Source organism: Trichosurus vulpecula, chromosome 6 (assembly GCF_011100635.1).
Source record: "Trichosurus vulpecula isolate mTriVul1 chromosome 6, mTriVul1.pri, whole genome shotgun sequence".
In the NCBI taxonomy this organism is placed as follows: domain Eukaryota; kingdom Metazoa; phylum Chordata; class Mammalia; order Diprotodontia; family Phalangeridae; genus Trichosurus; species Trichosurus vulpecula.
Window position 1 is genome coordinate 97,630,296 of NC_050578.1, and position 21,254 is coordinate 97,651,549.

Genomic DNA, 21,254 nt, shown 5'->3' on the forward strand with positions numbered 1-21,254 from the left:
CGTGTTTCTCCCTTCTAACATTCCGGAACTTTAGACGTTCCTCCTGGTAGATTGGGACAACTTCGTGGCGTTCTCACCCCAACAACCCTCAGACACACGTGCGGACCCATTCTCCACCTTCCTCGGGCCACCTCCTCCGAGCCTCCCACCTGCAGGATTTAGCACCGCCCCTTCTCCCTCTCCCCTCCCCCCTCCCAACTGAGGCGAGGAGGCGGGGCTTGCGTCTGCAAGACGGACTCTGAACTAGGAAGCCGAAAGCAGGCAGAAGCTGATTCCCTCCCAGCCAGGATCAGCTACCGTGACATCACTTCCTACGTCAACGCTGTTTCCCTGGCAACGACCCGGGGTAACAAAGAGCTATCTGGTGGGCGGGAGTATTGAGGAGGTGGAGGGGCGGGGATGGGGTGTGCGCGCGAGGTCCGTTGTGCGTTCACTTCCTCCGCCAGCGGCCCGTTGCTGGAGCAACAAGCTAACTCCCGCCCCTTTCCCGCCTCCACGCTGCGGGGAGACCCCAGTCCAGCATCGGCCGCAAGGCCAAGGCCAGCGTTGACCAAGGCTGTGGGGAGAGGAGACGACCTCCCTCAGTCCCTCACGCGGACTCAGGGCCTCACCCACCCACCACTCCCGGACCTCAGTCAGACCGGGGAGCCACCACGGGAGTGGGTACGCGGCCCGGGACCCCGGCCTCGCGGGATGGCTGGGGCGGAGGGGCTGGCTCCCCGCGTGCTTGCGGCCGCCGGGGACGTCGGGGCCGGGGCACGAGCTGCGAGCGTGCCCGCAGCAGCTCCGGGGCGGGAGGAGGGAGGATTCCCGGGTCCCGTTCCCGGCAGAGATGCCGAGTGCTCCGCCAACCTGGAAGCGCTCGATAACCGTGAGCTCCTGGTGATTGGATGGACGGGGACCGGGGTGAGGGACTAGCCTCTGGAGCACCGGAGTTGTAGACCACATACCACAGGACAGAGCTTGGGAGCCTCAGTTGCCTCTAATAGAAAATTTAAGTACACTGATCTCACAAGGTTTGATGTGAGGATCAAATAGAAGCGTCACAGAAATGTGTGCTCTCCTTCCCTGGGCCTGTGACTTCCTAAATAGAAGGAACTCCAACGAAGAAACTCCCCTTAGCAGTGCATGGTAGCCCTGCTTGACCATTCAGTAGAATTGCCTGAGGCACTGAAGGTCCAGGGCCCCCCTTCCCCCCCAAAAGTACGGGAGCTGGGACTTAAAGCTCTCTCTTGGCTCCAGGGGCCTGACCTGGTACTGTATCCATTCGATGCCTTTCCCCTATTTTCATTGTTATTGTGAGACCTTTAGAGCAGACCAGGATCTTGGACATCATCCAGTCCAGCACAGAGGAAGAAAGGGTGGGGGGCGGCATCATAAGTTGGAAGGAGCACTGCTTTTGTAATCAGAGAACCTGAGTTCAAATCCTACCACCGTCCTTGTGAATTTGGTTTAGACAGTCTCCCTGGGGTTCAGTTCCTTTACCTGTAAAATGAGGGGTGCAGATTAGGCTATTATGTTAAGGCCCTTTGAGCTCTAAGTCTGATATCCTATGAAATCCACAGACAGGAAGGGACTTCGCTAAGGTCACAGAGTCAGGTAGGACAGGCCCCCAAACCAGCTAGATTCAGTCTTAGATCCAGAAGTTCAATAGATTTCAGTCTTGAATTCAGAAGTCCATCAGATTTCAGTCTTAGCTTCAGAAGTCCCTCAGATTTTCAGTCTTGGATTCAGAAGTTCCTCAGATTTCAGTCTTAGCTTCAGAAGTCCATCAGATTTCAGCCTTAGCTTCAGAAGTCCGTCAAATTTTCAGTCTTGGATTCAGAAGTTCCTCAGATTTCAGTCTTAGCTTCAGAAGTCCATCAGATTTCAGTCTTAGATTCAGAAGTTCATCAGTTCATACATTTAGAACTGGAAGGGCCTTCAGAGTTTACCTTACTTCAACCCTCTGGTTTTTTTTATCAGTGAAGAAAACTGGTGATCAGAAAATTCAAATGATTTCAAGATCATACAGGTAGTAATAATTAGAGCCAGGATCCAAAATCTCTTACTCTCAGAGTGGGAAGAATCTTTAACACTGTCTGTTCCATGCAGTACCTGAACAAGAATTCTCTCCACGTCATCTGTAACAAATAGACATCCAACCTCTGATTTGAATCTGGTTCCTCTGATTCCAAATGCAGCATTTTTTCCACAAAAGAGATTAGTTAGAACATGACAAGTTTAGTAACTTACATTTGTATTGTACCTTAACATTTGCAAGCATTTTACATTATTATATCATATGGACTTTACAACCACCTTGTGAGGTAGGTGCTTTTATTTACCCCATTTTATAGATGAGGGAACTGAGTTTCAGAGAAGCTGAATGGCTTTCTGAGCTTCACATAGTAAGTGGCTCAATGAGGGAGTGGAAAACATTTCTTCTTGATTTAAAATCCAGTAGGGTAGTTATGCCAATCTTTTTCTTTACTGAGGCCCAGAAAGTCAAGTGATTTCAAACTCCAAGGCATAAGATTATAGAGTCATAGATTCAGTGCTGGAAGGGACCTTAGACATCATATAGAACAACCCCTTCCTTTTATGGATAAGGAAATGAAGGCTCAGAGAGGTGAAGTGATGTCTAACTCCAAGTCAGAGGATGATAAATAGGGTTTTTGACACTGAAGGGACCTTGGAGATCATCTAGTGCAACTTTCTCACTTTATCCAAGGAAGAAATTTGGGGTTCTGAAGAGTAGAAATGACTGCTAAGTCCTTTAGTAGCAGCCAGTAATAGAGATCGTGGACCCCATGAGGAGGGTGCCCAGTAGGGCTATTAGTACAGTAAAGAGTTAGGCATAATGAGCATTTTTTCCTGGAGGTAGTAGCGTAGTAGTAGTTGTCATCTCGTTGTCGTCAAGTGGAAGTGGATGAATGCTTGTCAAAGATGTTATATGATGAAGTAATACATTGGAATAAAGGACCAACGTGATCCTTGCAAGTCTATGAGCTTGGGATCTTGAAGGTATTCAGAGCTGGAAGGAACTTTGGAGAGCTACTCCAAATACCATTTTATGTGAGGAAACTCAAGACCAGAGAGGGGAAGTCACACTTGCCAGAAGTCATGGCTAGTAAATGACAGAGCTAGAATTAGAAGCCAGGTTTTAGAGTAATGGAGTTTTAAGCACCAGAAGGTAGCAGAGATAATTTAGTTCAAAGAGGAAAAGCTGGCCAAGATAAGTAAAATGATTATTAACTCTTTATAGTAAATCCTATAAAGTGAACTGAAAAGGACTTCGAAGACTAGTGCAGTTTCCTCATTTTACAGAAAGAGACAGTGCCACTCAGAGAGCTTGAGTGATTTTCTCTAAGATAGTAAGTTACAAAGCTGAAACTGGAATTTAGGTGTTCTGACAGCCAGGTCCAGTGCTCTCATCATTCCACTATGTTTAATGGGAAGGACAAGTAAACTTTCTATTAAAAGTTACTTTTCTGCTCCTGTCTACCTGCAGACCCCTTACACTTTACATCTTTTGTCCAACACATTTCATAAATGATATGAAATAGAATGGAGGATTTTAGAAAAAAAAATAATATCTTAAAGGTGGTATTTTTTCTTTCCCAGGACCTAGGGGTGAGGTGAGGAACATTGCCTTTTGTGTAGCCCTAGAATTAAATATTTCACATAAAAATTTTTATGCCAGTCTTTGACAGTTAAGAGTGTAAGGAAAGAAATACTGTTTTGTAGTTACAAATTCTGCTGTAGGTAAAGTTCAGTGATTTTATTATTTCTGTATTCTATTGTGGGGCATGAATTAGAAAGGGGATCATTTTAGATGTAATAGAGGAGCAAATTTTAGATCTCTTAAACAAATCTAGTCCTTTAGTCCACACCTCCTTTTCAAAAGAATTAGAGTTGGCTTTTTTAAAATTATATTTAAGCCTCTGTAAGAATATCGTAGATATATTATTAAAATATCATTTTATTATTTTTAATTATGTCAAAGGGAGGCAACATTACATAGTGGGTGGACATCTAGCTTTGGCATTAGGAAGATTTTGTTTCGTTCCAGCCTCTAGCTATGCCCCTCCGGACAAATCCCTTAACCTCACAGAGTGCCAGGCAATTCTCTAAGACCTTTAAGTTACAGATTCAGTAATTGATCCACATTGATGGAGGAGATATTCCCCACTAGGAATTCCAAAAGTAGGACTTTCCTCTACCTATAAAATCATAAATCCAGACCAGAAAAATCAAAAGATGGTCAAATGTAGGTGTGTTCCAAATATTCAGATGAAATTTATACCTAACGTATGTATCAACTGAACTAACAAAACATGTCAGATATGATTTTGCTCTTATCTCCCTATATTTTAATTTCCCAACATAGATTGAATCAACATTCTCAATACTGGCCATTGTGAAAACTTAAAGAAGGAAAAGAATTTAACAACTATATCTAACCTATAACAAAATCACCATGTCTGATGAATTGGGTAGCACTATTTTGGCCTATACCAAGAGTCCAAAAGTCACTAAAAGAACTACTTTTCAGGTAAAAATAAATTGAGTTATTTTAAATGTTTATTAAATTTATATGTGAAACAAAGAGAAAGCGACAATATTACCCCGCATAGACTTTGGCAGGGAGTGTTTCAGCACAAGGCTATAAGGTTTGGCTAGCTGAGACCTGGCTCAGGTTCTTTGAGGACATAAAGCTGATAAAAAAGCTTGTGGCTTAGCAGCATCAAGGACTGTTACGTCATTACCTCCTCAACATTTGCATGGTAGGGAGTGTGACAGTACTAGGGGGTTGACTAGAGTTAGCTAGGACCAGGGTGGTTATGAAAGAAACCTTGGAAGAAGATGATAGGACTTACAGCTACTATCAGAAGATAAGGAAAAGTTAACCTGCAGAGGAAAGCAGGTCCAAATACACTCCCACTCTGCACATAACCCAAAACAGGAGTTTTAGGAAAGGTTTCAAGAGCTGATTGATAGCAAGATGATGCAAAAGGGCATAAGCAGAAATAAGAGGGAAACTATTGTAGAGGAAGGAACTTTATATGAATGAATTGGGGTTGAGGTGTGTAGTGTAGAATGTCTTGAGCTACAGAATGCTTTAGTTGAAGTAAATTATTCATCTGTATGGAACTCCCGATATTCCAACACAGAAATGCTTACAAAGCTGCATCTCAATTTTGGTTACCTTCAAGGTGGTGTGAAGTTGTGATCATGAATGGTATTTATATGGAGGAGCATCCATATTTGAGTTAAGAAATTTTTCATCTATTTTTGTAGGTATTAGTTGATGATTTGGGCTGTAATATTATGTCTAACTATAAACCTTTAAAATATTAATGAATTAAATATCAGGTTTCTAAATACCTTTTTTACATAAGGCTTAAGGACTTGTTCCTTATATCTAGTGATTTTTAAAGTTTTCTCCCATGTAGTTCACTGCATCTGTGGACTAAGCCTTTAAATGCACAATATCCATCAAGTCCATATCTGTAACAGAAAGACAGAAACTCAGATTTCCTGCTGAGATGTATTTTAGAGCAAGTTGGTTCTAGCTTCAAGCCCAAGCTAGTAGAAATTTATTGGAAAAGCATCTTTTGTTCAGAACAAATTGTTTTATGAGATGGTATCTAGATATGAGACCTTCATATTTGAAAGGAAACTTACTGAATTATATCATTTCAGGATGAATTAAAGAAAGCAGTTTCATCTCGCACAGCTCTACAACAAAGTGAAGATTACTCAGATGATTTTGACAGTGATGATGTTGGTATGCTATAGAAAAAAAATAGTCTCCTTCCTCTCCATCCAAGCTGCAAGAATCTAAATTACAGACATAGAGTTATTCCAGTCTAACTGGGCAACATAGCCTTGTACCTAACATTTTCCTAAAGACCTGCTTCTGGTTTTCTTTGATGTCTTAATGACTGCTTAGATATATGGTGGGGGGAGGGGGAGGAATGTAGAGAAAGACGTTTGTTCTCAGGCTGGAGGGCTAAGAGGCAGCTGAGAGTTCATCTGTTCAATGTTGTAATCCTCTCAAGCTGCGGGAAAACAATTTCTGAAAGGTAAATATATATTTCCACATTTGAGGTGATAACCCTCGAGTCTTTTGAACTAAATTTAGCCCATTAATTTTTGTAGAAAAGGTAAAAATGGTCAGGCCGGCGAAATAAATGCTGGTTGTAATTTTTCAAGTTTGTTTTGTTATTTATACACACCTGGCTTTACCCAATAAAATTGTTTGTGACTTTAATTTTTAAGAATTGAAAACTATTTTAAATGTACTATGGGAGATCACTATTTTTAGTGATCCCGTAATATAAAGATATCAAACTCACAACCAGTGGGTGCATAAGGCCCATAACACTCCTGAAAGCAGCTGGACCAGATTAAAATGTAATTGGGAAGTATTTAACAAAATAAGTAAAACTAATAATAAGCCATAGGTAAGATAATGTTTTAAAACTAAGTTAATATATAGCTGCGAAGATCCTTATTTACAGATTAGTTACCCATTTCTATTTGAGTTTGACACCACCACTGTAATAAACCCTTTCATGAATTGTGGAACTGGCATAAGACAGCTGAGCACCACAAAATTTAACTTGCTTCAATGCTATTGATTGCCAACATTTTCTAGTCACTGAACCTTGTTTACTTTTGAAGCTAATGTCTTGTTACCATGGACTTTTTTTTAATTGCAGCATAAGCATTGAAGTTCTTTCCTGTTTATCAGGTTCTTTGGGAGGTTTTTCTGACACATCAACAGATGAAAAGTCAACTAATGATTTTTATGTGTCAGATGATGAAGAAAAGGATTCTCCAAAAATGACTTTTTTGAAAACGAAGACAACAAATAGCAATGTGACAAAACATTTAGTTATATTTCCCATCAAAACAGAAGAAGAAGCAGGACCAGATACTTTAGAAGAATTTGAAATTAATTCATTGAAGCCTCAAATAAAAGATCATGAAATTGAACAGGAAGAAATGAAAACAAAATCTACGCCTAGGCTAGTCAAATTTGTATCATCAGGTACCTCATTCAGTTGCTATTGCTAACTTAACATTTCAGCTTAAAGATTTGTCATTTTGTCAGCATGAATATCCCTTTGTTGATTCACATTGCAACTCCTTTATGCCTTTGGGTAAAAACATTTATCATCTAATGGCCAATATTCTAGTCATAAACATCTCCAAGCTTAGCCAGTCTGTTCCTCAGATAATAGAGACAGTTACACAGCATATACATGAAGGACCTCCAGACTTGTGCTCTGGATGATCTACAAGAACTCAGGGTCACATTTACCCTGTGATGAGGCATTGGAGGCACCCTTCAGTGCAGGAACCAGAGCAGAGAATTAGGATGCAAAGAAGGAGCAGCAAAAAAAAAAAAAAATAGACCAAAGAGAGAGAGAGAGAGAGAGAATGTGTGTGTGTGTGTGTGTCTGTTTTGCAGTCATTGAAATAAGTGGGCCAGATAGCAAAGGCAAAAAGGTGGGGGTTAGCCAGATGTCTGAGAGTTTCAGATGATGTTCTTCATAGCGTTTGCCTTCTTGTTTTTCATGACAATCCATTCTATGATCAGCATTTCTGTGTTTATGTGTGTTTGTGTGTATGATCTCTCCGTGTTAGAATTTAAGCTCCTTGAAGACAGAAGATGTCTCATTTTTGTATTTATACTCCCAGATCCTAGAATAGTGACTGACAAAAGAACTTAATAAATGTTTTTTAATTCATTCCTTCATAGACTCTGCCTTCAAAAAAGCTTTTAATGCAGTTGTGGAAATAAGACTAGAATAAGTGGAAATCAGAGCTCAATTGTGTGGTATGGACTGTATAATAATAGATCAAAGAAATGCCAGCCCATGGAGAATGAGTGAGTAGTCAAGGAAAACTTCATGCATGAAAAGAACTTGAAGCTATTCAGTCCTGACCTGTAAAATGATGGAATTGGATTAGATGGTCTTTGAGGTCTCTGCCAGGCCATGGTCTGTGATGCCTTATGATTTTTGTGAGATGGGTAGGATTGAAAAAGGAGAACTTGAGTTTAGGATATGTATGTGCCTGTGTGTGTGTATATATGGGGGTGTGTGTGTGTGTGTGGGTGTGTGTGTGTGTGGACACGTATGTGTGGGTGGGTGTGTGTATATATAGTGTAAACATATACCTATATAGTGTAAATATATACACATACATATATTCACACATATGTACATATATAGTGTAAGTGCATACATACATATATACATATATGTACATATGTAGTATAAATATATACACATACATAGAGAGAGAGAGAGTGACCAATCTACAGACAGGCACAGCTAGATTGATAGGATGCTGGACCTGGAGGCAGGAAGACCCAAGATCAAATCTAGCTTCAGATGTATACTGGCTACGTTACTTAAACTCTGTCTTATCTCAGTTTCCTCTACTGCAAAATTAGGATAATAGTGTTGTTGTGAAGATTAATAGAATTCAATAGAATATTAATATTTAGAAAACACTTACCACAGTGCATGTGTAGGCACTATATAAATGCTTATTGCCTTCTCTTCCTCTTCCCCTATTCCATGACAGTAAGGAAACAAATCCTTTTGGAGTAGAATATGAAACATACTGGGGAGAATTGGGAAGTGAGTTGTACAGACATGTAGGACCAGATTGCAGAAGACCTTAAAAGTCAGTTGAGAATTTTGGTAGTCCTGATTAACATAGCATCGACCCAATGTTTTAGAAAAAAAGTCTGGTGGCCTTTTCTGAGGTGGTTTGGAGGGCAGAGAAATGGGGTAGGAAGACGCATTTAGGAAACTTGTAGTCTTGTGTTCTCTTAAGTGTTGTAAGGCCTGAACTATTTTGTTAACAATGAGAATGAAAAACTATTGAAAAATTGAGAAGAAAATCATGAATTGAATGCATCATTTTTTTTAAGAACACAAAAGAAGGTACTTACAGGTAAGAGTTGAATACTAGAGGGAACTTTATTTTTTTTCTTAAGAAAAGTTCAGTCATTTTATTGAATGAATAGAGTGGGATGAATTCAGTGGTGGAAAGTGGAACAGAAGGCTCTGCTTTTGTTACCTTTTTCGCTCCCTAAAGTGCTGAGGCTTTTGTCCCCTACTGCTCACAGTCACCTTATGGCATATCTTCATCTGCTCTGATTAAAGCCAAGAATTATGTCTTTTAAAAAATTCACACTTTTTGAATAACATCTCCCCTTTCCCAATTCTTTTTGTTGAAAACAAAGCACAATACAACAAAAGTATTTTAGACTTCTGATTTGTAGTTAGGGAACCTGATGAGGTTGAGAAGATTGCAGCAGCAGCAGCAAAAAAAAAACCCAAAACAAAAACCCACCAACAAAAAAATCCCAACAAAACTATATTTCAGGAAATAATTTTAAATTTCTCAATTTGGTTTACCTTTCCTTCTTTTGGCCATCTACCTACCACCTTTGTTTCTGTTTACCCTCCTGACCCTTTGAGCGCTCTAAAGAGTCTATAGTCTACAATTATTTAATTCATTCCTAATTAATTTTAGTTATACAAAATTACTGTATAATAGATAGCTTAGAGCAGGCTTGCACAACCTGTGGCCCATGGGCCACTTGCGGCCTGCCAAATGATTTCTGCTACATACAAAGGATGTTTTCCTCTACATTTTTCACAGGCAGCCCAAAATCCTTTGGTGGGACTGCAAGCGGCTTAAGGGCCATAAGTGGCCATGGGCTGCAGGTTGTCTAGGCCTGGTTTGGGGGTATGCTCCATGGTAGGGTATAGCTAGTCAAGGATTAAATACTTGTTGAAAATAATTAACAAACCAAAGAACTTACATTATAGAATTTAAGATTTGGCCATGGATAGAGTTGTTTAAGATTATTTTTTTAACCACAAGATGGCAGCAAGTTTTAAGTAGCAGTACTATAATTTTTAATGTGGAGTAAGAATGGCATATTAATTATGTTTGAAATAAACTTAAAAATTGTAAATTTAAGCTTAAATGATTTTTACTTACTTAATTGTACAACATAAACTTTTATTTTGTACTGTAATTAAATTCTCTTATCGTGATTATCACAGAGGCAGCCTGGCAGCAGTGGAAAGAGTACGCCTTGGAGTCAGTCAGATCCACATTGTGACCCTTACTCACAGATGATGTCAATTCTAGACAGTCTGTATTGGTGGAGGGAGTTTTTCTTGCTTCTCTACACTGATAAAACCATAGATCTTTACCCTCTTCCCCCTTCCCCAACCCACAAAAAAATTTAGTGGAGCAGCTCTTCCTTTTTGTAATGAAATTTCTATTAGAAGTAGCAAATGTCAAAAAGTTTTAGTCCTATGTTGTAGGAGGAAAGGTGAAAGAATTTACGCCTATTCGTTATAGAATATTAGCCAGTAAGGAAAAATGTTTTGAATTCAGTGGGAGTGAATAATACTATATGCCCCTGTCTCCTTTCCTCTTTCATGTTTATTTACTTACCCCCCCTCCCCCCAGGGAGGCAATCCCAAGGCAATTGGGATTAAGTGAATTGCCCAAGGTCACACTTCTACTAAGTGTCAAGTGTCTGAGGTCAAATTTGAACCCAGGTCCTCCTGACTCCAGGGCTAGTGTTCTATACACTGTGCCACCCAGCTGCTCCATGTTTATTTTTTTTTTATTCCACTAAATTGGTTTTATTATTTGAGAGGTGAGATATGTTTGAGATAGTTTGTGGGAGCTTGAGTAATTAGTACTTGATGTTTAAGGAAAAGAACTAATAATCTTTTTCTACTTACATCATAGATTACATAAGTCAAGTACTTTAATGTTAGAAAATGAGAATTAAGGGGTCACACACTAGAGATATCATGTTATGTAGGTTTTTCCTAAGAGATATTAATTAAATCAATAAAACATTTGTTACCATGGGACATTGCACCGTTAGGGAAAGATCTTAAGTATAATAACATTAATCAGCATTTCATTTCATGCTTCAAAGTTTACAAATTACTTTCTCACAGCACCATTAGAAATGGGTTGTGTAAATATTATTATCCCCATTTTGTGAATGAGAGAAGTGGAGAGTCAAAGGGAAGAAATTACTTACCCAGAGCCAGATATAGCTAGTAAGTGTCAGAGTAATATAAGAATGAGTCATTGTAGTGAGTCTCTCCATTTCTGCAGTTCCTACCCTTTGTACTACTAATCCCTTTTCCATGGATTAACCCTGGTTAATTGAAGACAGATACCTATTTTTCCCAACTTTTTCCAGAATATACACTTGTGCTTCTTTCAGTTGTTCTTCATGTAACATGGTCTGAGACCTTTCACCATCCTTGCTCTCCTCTTCAGATTGCCATTGTCCCAAGATATATTACCAGAAGTGAACATAATGTTTCAAATATCAGGAACAAAGTACAGTGGAACTATACAGCATTCATAATGCAGTTCATTATGCCATGAAACAAATGAACACACATATATTTTGTCCAGTCTTGTGATCTCATTAATGTAGAGAACTTTTTAAAAACAATTCTCTCCATTGATTGAAATAGGCTTCTTGTCTGTAATTGTTCGGGAACTTACAGTGTGTCTTACAGTCTCCTGAGACCCCAAGAGGTTAAGTGACCTGTCCATGGACACATAGCCAGTATGTATCAGGGGTGATTTCAAGGCTGACTCACTGTTTCATGCTAACACTTTTACTTTTAACTATAGAGAAAACAGCCTTATAAATGACAGGGGTATGTGTGTGTGCTTGTGTCCAAATGTGTGTATGTACGTGTGTATATATATATATATACACATACACATACACATATCGTAGCATTGCAAAAAATTTCGTTGTCAACTGAAATCTTTTTTCTCTGCTTTCTTAACAAACTAAACAAAAATCTGATTTTGGTTTGGAAAAATTGTCCCCCCTTCAGGAAATTAAACTTGATCAAACAAGTCACTTTATAAAATTGGTAATAATTTCTAAGATGGTCATCACTAATGGACTCATTTTTGCTGCTCCCTAAAATGCAGTTGTCTTCTGTTCTTCTGAATAGTTAGTGGTGGTCTTACCAAAAAATTTTTAACAAAAATAGATCTTCTGTATAGATTAGATTTTTAAAAAAATATAATATTAGAATATGAGTTTAAGATGAATTTGCATTTTACAGACAGTTGTCACATTTTCCACTGATTGTGTCCAGTATCTCATTTTTAAGTTCATTGTTTGGAAGTCAGATAATGTTTTCCCTAAAAGAATTGGGTCCAATTCTGTTCACTATGGTATAGGAGAGGTAGTGAAATATCCTGTCCAGGTGAGGGCTGCTACAAGGCAAAAGGACCTAAAACTCTTACTATATGAGAATCATTGGTAGATGAACTGAGCATACTTGTCTTGAGAAAACCCAGATATTTTTGGATATCTAGTGTCCAGACGATTAGTTGAGGTAATTAATTTTTTCACCTGGAACAGTGCATCACTGATACTGAACTCTACTATTTAAAGTTTGTGTACTCAAATTGAAGTATTTTATTTCTTAACAGAAGACATCAGCAACCTTGAAAAAGATACTAATGTTAAATTACCTTTACCTCGGCTAAGAGGCATCTTAAGAAAGACCAGCCATGTGGGTGATAAAGATGTACCAGAAGAGGAAGATAACCCTGGTTTTGCCAAAATACAATCTTCACATTCTGCACCTTCATCTCTGATGAGGCTGAGTGGCAAAATGTTAGAAAATGAGCAAAGAACGCTCTCTGAAAGCCCCAATTCTGAGGTAACTATTGTATCTGAAATATTGAGTCTTGTTCTTGAATATAAGCCCTTGTATCTGATCATCATTATTTGAATTTTGTGAGATTTATCAGTTGTCTACGTTAATAATGACAATGAAAGGACATGGACGTGTAATATTATATAAGCTAAAAATGAGGTAGTTCCATCATACAGGTTTCTTTTGGGAAAATGAGTACTGGTGCTCTTCTCATTCATTTTTATCAAATGTCCATTGAACATATTCTATGTCTGTGCTACTGTGAGGGACATAACAATGTATAAGACATGTGTTCTGCCCTTAAGGAACTTAAAGTCTATATTGTCTTACATTAAATGGAATGAACTAATAAATTAGATAGATATCCTGAGGAAGACCTTAGTTTAAAAAGGCCATAGTCTCCCACTGCATCCAGGGCTGTCTGTAGTCATCCTGCTCTCTGTCTTGGCACTGGACCCGGATGGCTTCGGAAGAAAAAGTGAGGCTTGTGACTTTGCATAGCCCCCCCTCACTTAAATACACTTCACTTGCAAAGTCATGACATCACCTTCCTGATGTCATGGTCCCCTTCATGAATGAAAGACCAGCAACAACAGCAACAAATAGAATAGTTCACTTGGAAATCTGTCTGGACTCACCCTCCAGCCCCTGCATTGTTTTTATAGTTCGTTTGTTATTTGTTCAGCTTCTCTCTCTTTGTTTTTAAAGATCTCTATGTTTTGTTTTTGCTAATTTTGGAATTTTATAGTTTTATAGGTAATCATATCCTTTCAGTTCTCAATTTTTCTGGCATATAATTTTGTAATGATTCTTTTTATTTTCATTGTCCATTGTGAATTCCAGCTGGTTCATTTTTGTTTTTGGTGATTTGATGTTCCTTTCTTTTAATCGAATAATTAGCTAATGGTTTATCTGCTTTCATTAGATTGTTATAAAATAATTCTGGGTTTTGCTTATCATTTTTGTAGGCTTTTTGCTTTTCATTTTTGTCAATTTCTCTTTTCGCTTTCTAGTTATTTTTAGTTTTTTTAATTGCGTACTGTGTTCATTAATGCTCTCTATTTTGTTAAAAATATGTTTTCAGAGCTATATAATTTTCCCTCTGCGAACTGCCTTAGATTCACCCAAAAAATTCTGGTATATTTCATTGCTGTCATTCTTTTTTACACAGTTACAAATTGTTTCTGATTTGTTCTTTGATGCCTTCAGTGTTAGGAGTATCATTACTCAATCTCCACTTAAGTTTGTATCTTACACAAATGTCTCCTGCGTTGCTTACTAGTTTTATTGCTTTGTGATCTATAAAGGATGTACTTATTCTACTTTTATGTGTTCATGATTACTTTGTGCTCTAACAATGATTAATTTTTGTAACGGTTTTGTGGTATATAAAGAAATATACATTTTCACTGTTTTGTTTCAGAAATTATGTCATTCTTGATTTATAAAAAAGCAATAATTAGTACCAAAACTAATTGGTACTAGTGAAAAAAATAGAAAAGTAAATCAGTGGAACAGACTAGATGAGCAAAACCCAGGAATAAGTGACTGCAGCATTCCAGTGATTGAGAAAACTAGTAACAAACTCAGGGAAAGGACTCTTCCCCAAGAACTACTTGGAAAAACTGGAAGGCATTGTGACAGACATCATCTTAAGTTAGTCCAACACGGATTGAAGGTCATAGATCTAGAGATGGAAGGGATTGTAGGAGCTCTTTAATCTATCCCCTAAAGATACAGATGAAAATACTGAGGGCCAGAGACGTGACTTGCCTGAGTTCACACATCCGGTAAGTGGCGGGGCCAAAATTTGAACCCCCAGGTATTCTGACTTTTACACCATATAACACAGTAAGCTACAAAGTGCCTGTTTTTTTTTTAATTGGAGGAATACGTTAATCAGTATCTTTCACTCAGCTCTAGCTGGGGCAAGATGAGGCGGAAGAGCAGGGAGAGAAAGGGGGGAGAATTCTTTACCAAACAAGGGATAAAGACAGTAAAAAAAAAGTAGACAATCTTGACTACATGATGTTTAAAAGTTTTTTTTTCCCCTAATAAAGGCGGTACAGCTAAAATAAGGAAATACTGTTGGTCGGGAAAAATATCTTTGCAGTGAATATATGTGATAAAATTCTGATTCCCATTGATTTGGAAAATCATTAAATAAATCATGGTACTTGAATTTAATGTAATGTTACTGTGTGTAAGAAACAGTGACTGTAAGGAAGTCAGAGAAGCCTGGGAAGACTTATACAAATAAGCAGTAAGCAGAAATAACCAGAACCACAAAAAAACCCAGTATACATAATGTTTACAACAAGGTAAATAGACGAACAACAGGGTGAAACATCTCTGCAATTATGTTGAGAAAGACTGGCCACATGAGAAGTTAAGAAAATGTCCTTTCTTCTCGTTGAAGTGTATAGGAGAGAACTGTATGGGTGGGACATATTACATATACTCTCAGTCAATTAACATTATTTAGTTTTGCAGGACTTTTAATTTCCTTTTTAAAATCTTTGTTACAAGGGTTCAGAGAGAGGGATAGATATATTTGCAAATGAATGTGATTTTAAAACCAAAGAAATACATAACGAGACAACATTTTTCAAAAAAGAATTGCACATGTTTAACAATCGCATGAAATATTCCTTCAAATTGCTAATAACAGAAATGCAAATGTTTTCATCTCATGGCTATAAAATTTGCAATAATAAAAAACAAAGTCTGATTTGGAAGGGTCGTGGGAAAACAGGCACACCAGTGAAGTATTGGTAGAACTTTGAGTTGGCCCAGCAGTTCTGGAAATTAATTTGAAATTATGTGAGAAAATTCATTAAACTGTTCATAACCATTGACTTAATAATCCTGTAGTTGCTCACATACCCCAAGAGGGTCATCGACAGAAGGAAATGGCTTAAATACAAATACTTTCTGTGGTAGCAAAAACCTGGAAGCGAAATGTGTGGTCATCCTTTGGGAAATGGCTGAATAAATTGTAATATGTGAATATAATTGAATATTATGTTGCTATCCAAAATGACAAATATGAGAAATTCAGAGAAACCTAGGGATACTTACATGAAGTGATATAGAATGAAAAAGCAGAACCAAGAATACAACATACACTGATTACAATAATGTAAATGATAACACTGAGGGAAAACATAAATTCTATAATGATAGTTCTGGTGAATTAGTAAAGAAACCTACCTTTCCCCCTGTCACTAGAGAGGTGGAGGTAGAATTTGGTATATACTGTCAGATATAATTGCTTTACCAGTCAACATTGCTTAAATGTTTTTCTTTGTTACAAAAAAGATAAAGGGAAAATATTAAGGGGGATATGGTATAGTATAAAAAAGTTTTAAAGCAACGGCTTATTTTTTTAAAAGAAAGTATAAAGAAAATCAAAGAACTTGGCCTGTTATGATAATTGTTTGGGGATGAAATAATCACAAACTAGACTCAACTCTTCTAGTGTATTAGATTAAAAATTAAACTTAACCCTGAAATATCATTTTTTAAGGGTCCTTGGTTAACAAGCCCACAAACATCATTAGCAATTCCTTACCAGCTATCAAATGCTGAAAATCTTGGAGACTACCTTTTCCCTGTACCAGCAGAAAGATCTTCTAAAAAAGGTATTCCTTTTTTTTCATCTTTTTATTTTATATGTTCTAAAGCAGTACTTCATATTTATCATTAAAACTTTAAAATGCTTCTTTTCAATTAATGAGCTACACAAGTACAAAGAAATATTTGCTGAAATGATACAAAAATTAATTTTGTTAGGTCATAGTTTTGTTTCAGATCACTAATAGATAGCATTTTTTCTCAGAATATTGTGTAATTGTAGGTTCTAGTTTCATTCATAATTTTTCTATGTGACTGAGACAGCTTAACCTCACACTTGGTCACTTGGTCTCTGCGTCAGTAAGTTGAGACGCAGGATTTTCCTATTCAGAGTTGAATATTTAAGAGAGTTTGAAATACTTTCACAACAACAAAGAACAAGATGAGCCTTGAAGCTTGGAGGAATACATTAACATTATCAGAACCATTTGACACTGGGCTACAAGCATTGTTAGTCCTAAAGCTCTTGAGTTCAGGGTCCTAGACTGTCTCCATCAGGATCTGAGGAGCAGTGGTGATGATAATGGTTTGACTTGCCTGGTATGTGCTGCCTCCTCTCCCCTCCCCCTCCCTCTTCCCCGTGTCCTCCTGCTTTGGGATGTTATTAGTTGGTGGAGATAACTGGCCTCTTCTTCATAGGATCCATCTCCCCAGACAATAGCTGTGAGAATTGACTGGAATCAGGGCTGATTGTCAGACATGGGGGTGGGGTGGGGTGTTACCACCCCCAGGGCTCTTGTGTCTATCTGCCTGTTGATGCTTTATTGATAGTATTTGGTCAGTAGTTGTTGCAAGAGGTGATGGAGAAGGCCTACCTTTACCACAGTGATTTCTCCTTTCAGTGATAGCTGTGGAGGCTGGGCTCAAAACCAGTCTAGTAGTTTTGGGGAATACTGCTGTGCCCACAGCTCTTGGGTTTGGGGTTCTAGGCCTTCTCCATAAGGGTCCAATGGAAGATAAAGTGGCGGTGGTGGTTTGATATGTTTGCTTCTGTCTCCACCTGAGGGTATTCTGTTGCTTCAGCTAGGTTGGCTTGCCTGCCCCATAAGTAGAAATTGGTTAGCAAATAATTCATGGGGATGGCCGACCTCTTTTCCACAAGAGGTATCTCTTTATATTGTGACTGTGAGGGCTGGGCTGGAAGAAGGAAAATTATTATAATTTATCTCTTTCCTCCTGTCATCTTTTTGCCATAATGACATACAGAAAACCTTGCTTTCATTTTGGAAACATCACTCATATTGCTTTGACTGGTTATGATTTATTTGCATAACATTTAGACTTAAAGATATGACCATTGCTGACATTCTGTTTACTTGCTTAAGTGCTAGGTTCTTGTCTTGGTGCCATTCTTTAATATGGGGTTCAAGACCAAACTGTTTAGTTAAAATTGATCCCCTCCAGAAAACAATGAAAACTTTTGAGCCTTGATAGCTAAGACCTGTCGTTCTCAAGTCTATAGCTGACAGCAGACATTGACTCCAAATAAATATGATCACCTTTAAATAGTAAAAGAGATAACTAAACTTGAGAGTAGACCCTGGGACTTAAGGAGAGAGATCCACATAGGGAAAAAAGGAAAGCCTAGTAGGGTTTGAACCCACAGATCCTGGTGGCAGGAGGCACTGATCTACTTTTGTGCTCTTTCACCACTGTTCATAGAACACTACCAAGGAGCCTCCAAAGATTTGCTAGATCTCTTACAGACAGAATTATTAGAAACCGAAGATATTTCCTCCTATCCATTTGGTGTATTAGATATTAATTTTCAATTGGCATTCTTTTATAGATTACTTTTAAAAACTACCTAAGCTTAATACCATAGTTATTCTAGTCTATTTTGCAAGTCAAAAAGGATAAAATGATGGTCTTAAGTAAAAGAAGGCAAATTAATTTGTTGCCCAAATTATTGGTTCATAATTTATTTTCAGTCCTGTTTTTCTTTCTCAATATAGATCAAGAAAAAACAGTAGATGAAAACCATAATATTATGAAATCAGAAGACAGTAATAATAAGTGTTCCCCTGCAGAAGAACTAATGGTGAGTAATACTTTGGAGAAAGCAGAAGAAAGTCAAGAAACCATCGATGAGCTTAAAAAAAACATGGAATTACAAGTGTTTGTGGATGAGGATAGAAAATCTGTCACTGCAGATGCATCCCTTAAGGTATTTTTTAAAAATCATTTCATTCAGTTTTTCTTTTTAAAACTTTTAAAAAGTTTGTTTTTTTGTTTTGTTTTAGTCTCCGATTGTATACTCCTGAAGTGCCTATGGAAATTTCACCTAGTTGTGGTTTTATGGAATGTGATTATTACTATTCAATTCAATTTAGCAAATGTATATATTCACCAAATACTGTGAAGAGAAAAGTTTAGATAAGTCACATTGCCTGCCCTCATGGAACTTTATAGGTTAATAGTAGGAAGATATAACATCTAAACAAATTATCTATGCTTGACTCTTTTAAGATTCTATAATTTCATTGGTCTGGGTACTCCTTTCTCTGATGCAGAACAGAAGAGTTGCTCTAATTTCAGTATGTTTTTTATTCCTAATCCAACCTGGTGAAGACCCTTTCAGAACTTAGGATAGTCCTCAGATCACGGATTTGTTTATTATCATTCCTCTACTCGGAACTTTTTCCATCTATATAGGATTGTTAGAATTTGTTCTCCTTTGATTTGGTCTTTGAAAACTCAGGGTCACCTTCATACACAATGAGGAATATAAAGAAGACTTTAGTGAGTCTTACCATATATGCAAACTAATAAATACTAAATGCCTTAGAAAGGTGTGGACAAAATGCTAAGTGAGGACCAAGTTGAGACAGGAAACAGCTAAGAGTTTAAAGATGCTTCCTGGAAGAGTTTACTAAATCCAGTGGGATGTTCATATTGATTAAGATTTATGAAGAATGACATATAAACTGATGTTTTGTTAAAAAAAAAAACTTTGAGATACAAAATATGCCAGAAGTAGTTCACAGTTGGAAAAATAATTTACTTAGAAGCTTCTACTTTATAAATTACTTAAACACATTTGGAAGTGTCCTAACTGATTTAATGACTAGGATAACCATTGATAAATTGCTATTTTAATGCTTTAAAATTTTCATTCTGGACATGTAGGTAAAATAAAGCAGTTTTAAAAATAAAAATTTTGTTCTGAAAGGATAAATTACTTTTTAAAGTAATTTGAATAATATCATTAAATCTGAATTTGAAAATTATTGCATATAATTGTTGTATGTCTTCATGTGCTATCATTTATCATGTATATCATTTCATTAGAATATATTCATAGTGGTTACTAGCAAATATTGATATTTAGTAGATCTTAATGAATAAAATTTCAGCTATCTTGGTAACCTCATTCTGAGTTCTTAAGACAGTTGAGATTTTGCCACTTTAAATAACACAATTATTATTTTAATTGTTTTGGATCAAAATATTTTAAATATGTATTACATACTTCCCCAACTTCTAAAACAGAATATAGTGAATATGTTTTAACCTTTTCTTGATTGTTTCATCCTTATGAAAAACAGTTCTTGAAATGTACTATGATAAATGGATACTGCTGGGGCCTTTTGAGTTATGTGGAGCTATTTGTCCCCAGATAGATAGAGCATTTATTAAGTGCTTACTGTATGCCAGGCACTGTACTAAGTAAGCACTAGGAATTAAATACAAGCAAAAAAAAGAAAAGAAAGTCATTGTTCTTAAGGTGCTTTCATTCTAATTGGAGAAAACAGTATATAAAAGGGCACGGAACAGGTGGAAGAAAGACCTGAAAAAAAGGGGAGAGTGTAAAAGTTCAGAGACAGGAGGAACAGGGCTAACCTAAATGAAGGTTCCAGGAAGGAATTCACCAGTCAAAAGTAGTACACCACAGGGTTAGAGGTATCTCCAGAGACAGAAATCAGCTGGGACTGAGGCGGAATAGAGAATCTGGTGCAGAGCTGGAAGTACAGTGAGCATGGCTGACTTTGGCATTTCCTCAAATGTAAATGCCAGGAAGCAAGTCATCAATTAGAAGAGGGAGCCACAGGACAGAAGCATGTCCAGCAGGAGAGGGCAGCTGGTATAGAGTTAGAAAAGCCTGGATACTCTTGATGAGAGCTGAGTGAACATGGCTGGCCTGAGAATTTCCCTAAATGAAGGCTTTAGGGAGAAACTCATCAGTCAAGGAGGAAACCACAGCAAGGAGGCGTCTCGAGGTGAGAAGGTAGCAGGGGTAGAGGTGGAAAAGTCTACAGTGTGGATCAGACCCAGGAGAGCAGTGAGCATGGATGGTCTGGGCACTTCCTCGATTGAAGTTTCCAGGCAGGAATTCACCAATCAGAGGAGGGGGGCACGAAGGCAAAGGCATCTGGAGAGTGAAGAACGTAGCTGGAATGGAAGTAAAAGTGTCTAGAGTGTCTGGATCAGATCTGGGAAAGCAAGCATGGCACAGGCATTTCCTCAAATGAAGGTTCCAGGCAGGAATGCACCAATCACAGGAGGGACCTGGGTAGAGGTGTGGAATATGAATAGCCTGAAGCAGAGTTGGGAGAGCATTGAACTCAGATGGGCTTCCTCAAGTTAAGGGTTCCAGGCAGGAACTCAACAATAGAAAGAGGAGATTTCAGGAGTAGAGGCATCCCTTGGGTGAGAATGCAGCTGGATAAGAGGTGGAAAAGTCCAGAGTGCCACCAATTCTTGTGTGCACTTTTGCATTTTGTGTGTGTGTGTGTTTTTGGAGGGGCAGAGTTTCTTTCCTTATAATCAGGCTTTGAGCTATTTCTCCTCATTTCATTGTACCTGCCCATAGCACCTCCTCTCACCCTTTGCATTTGCTTTGGACCTTGCAACCAGATA

General features: G+C 37.9%; 1 protein-coding gene across 1 annotated transcript in view; it reads left to right on the top strand.

Moving 5' to 3' along the window:
• The first annotated feature begins 348 nt into the window (after window positions 1-348).
• The window catches only part of MAP9 (microtubule associated protein 9), a 57,391-nt gene continuing 36,485 nt past the window's right edge, over window positions 349-21,254 (top strand). The window contains exons 1-7 of the mRNA XM_036764385.1: window positions 349-663; window positions 4,373-4,537; window positions 5,689-5,773; window positions 6,743-7,042; window positions 12,529-12,761; window positions 16,288-16,402; window positions 18,350-18,561. Coding sequence (XP_036620280.1) covers window positions 4,463-4,537; window positions 5,689-5,773; window positions 6,743-7,042; window positions 12,529-12,761; window positions 16,288-16,402; window positions 18,350-18,561 — 1,020 coding nt within the window. The 5' untranslated portion in view covers window positions 349-663; window positions 4,373-4,462. The remainder of the gene's footprint in view (window positions 664-4,372; window positions 4,538-5,688; window positions 5,774-6,742; window positions 7,043-12,528; window positions 12,762-16,287; window positions 16,403-18,349; window positions 18,562-21,254) is intronic.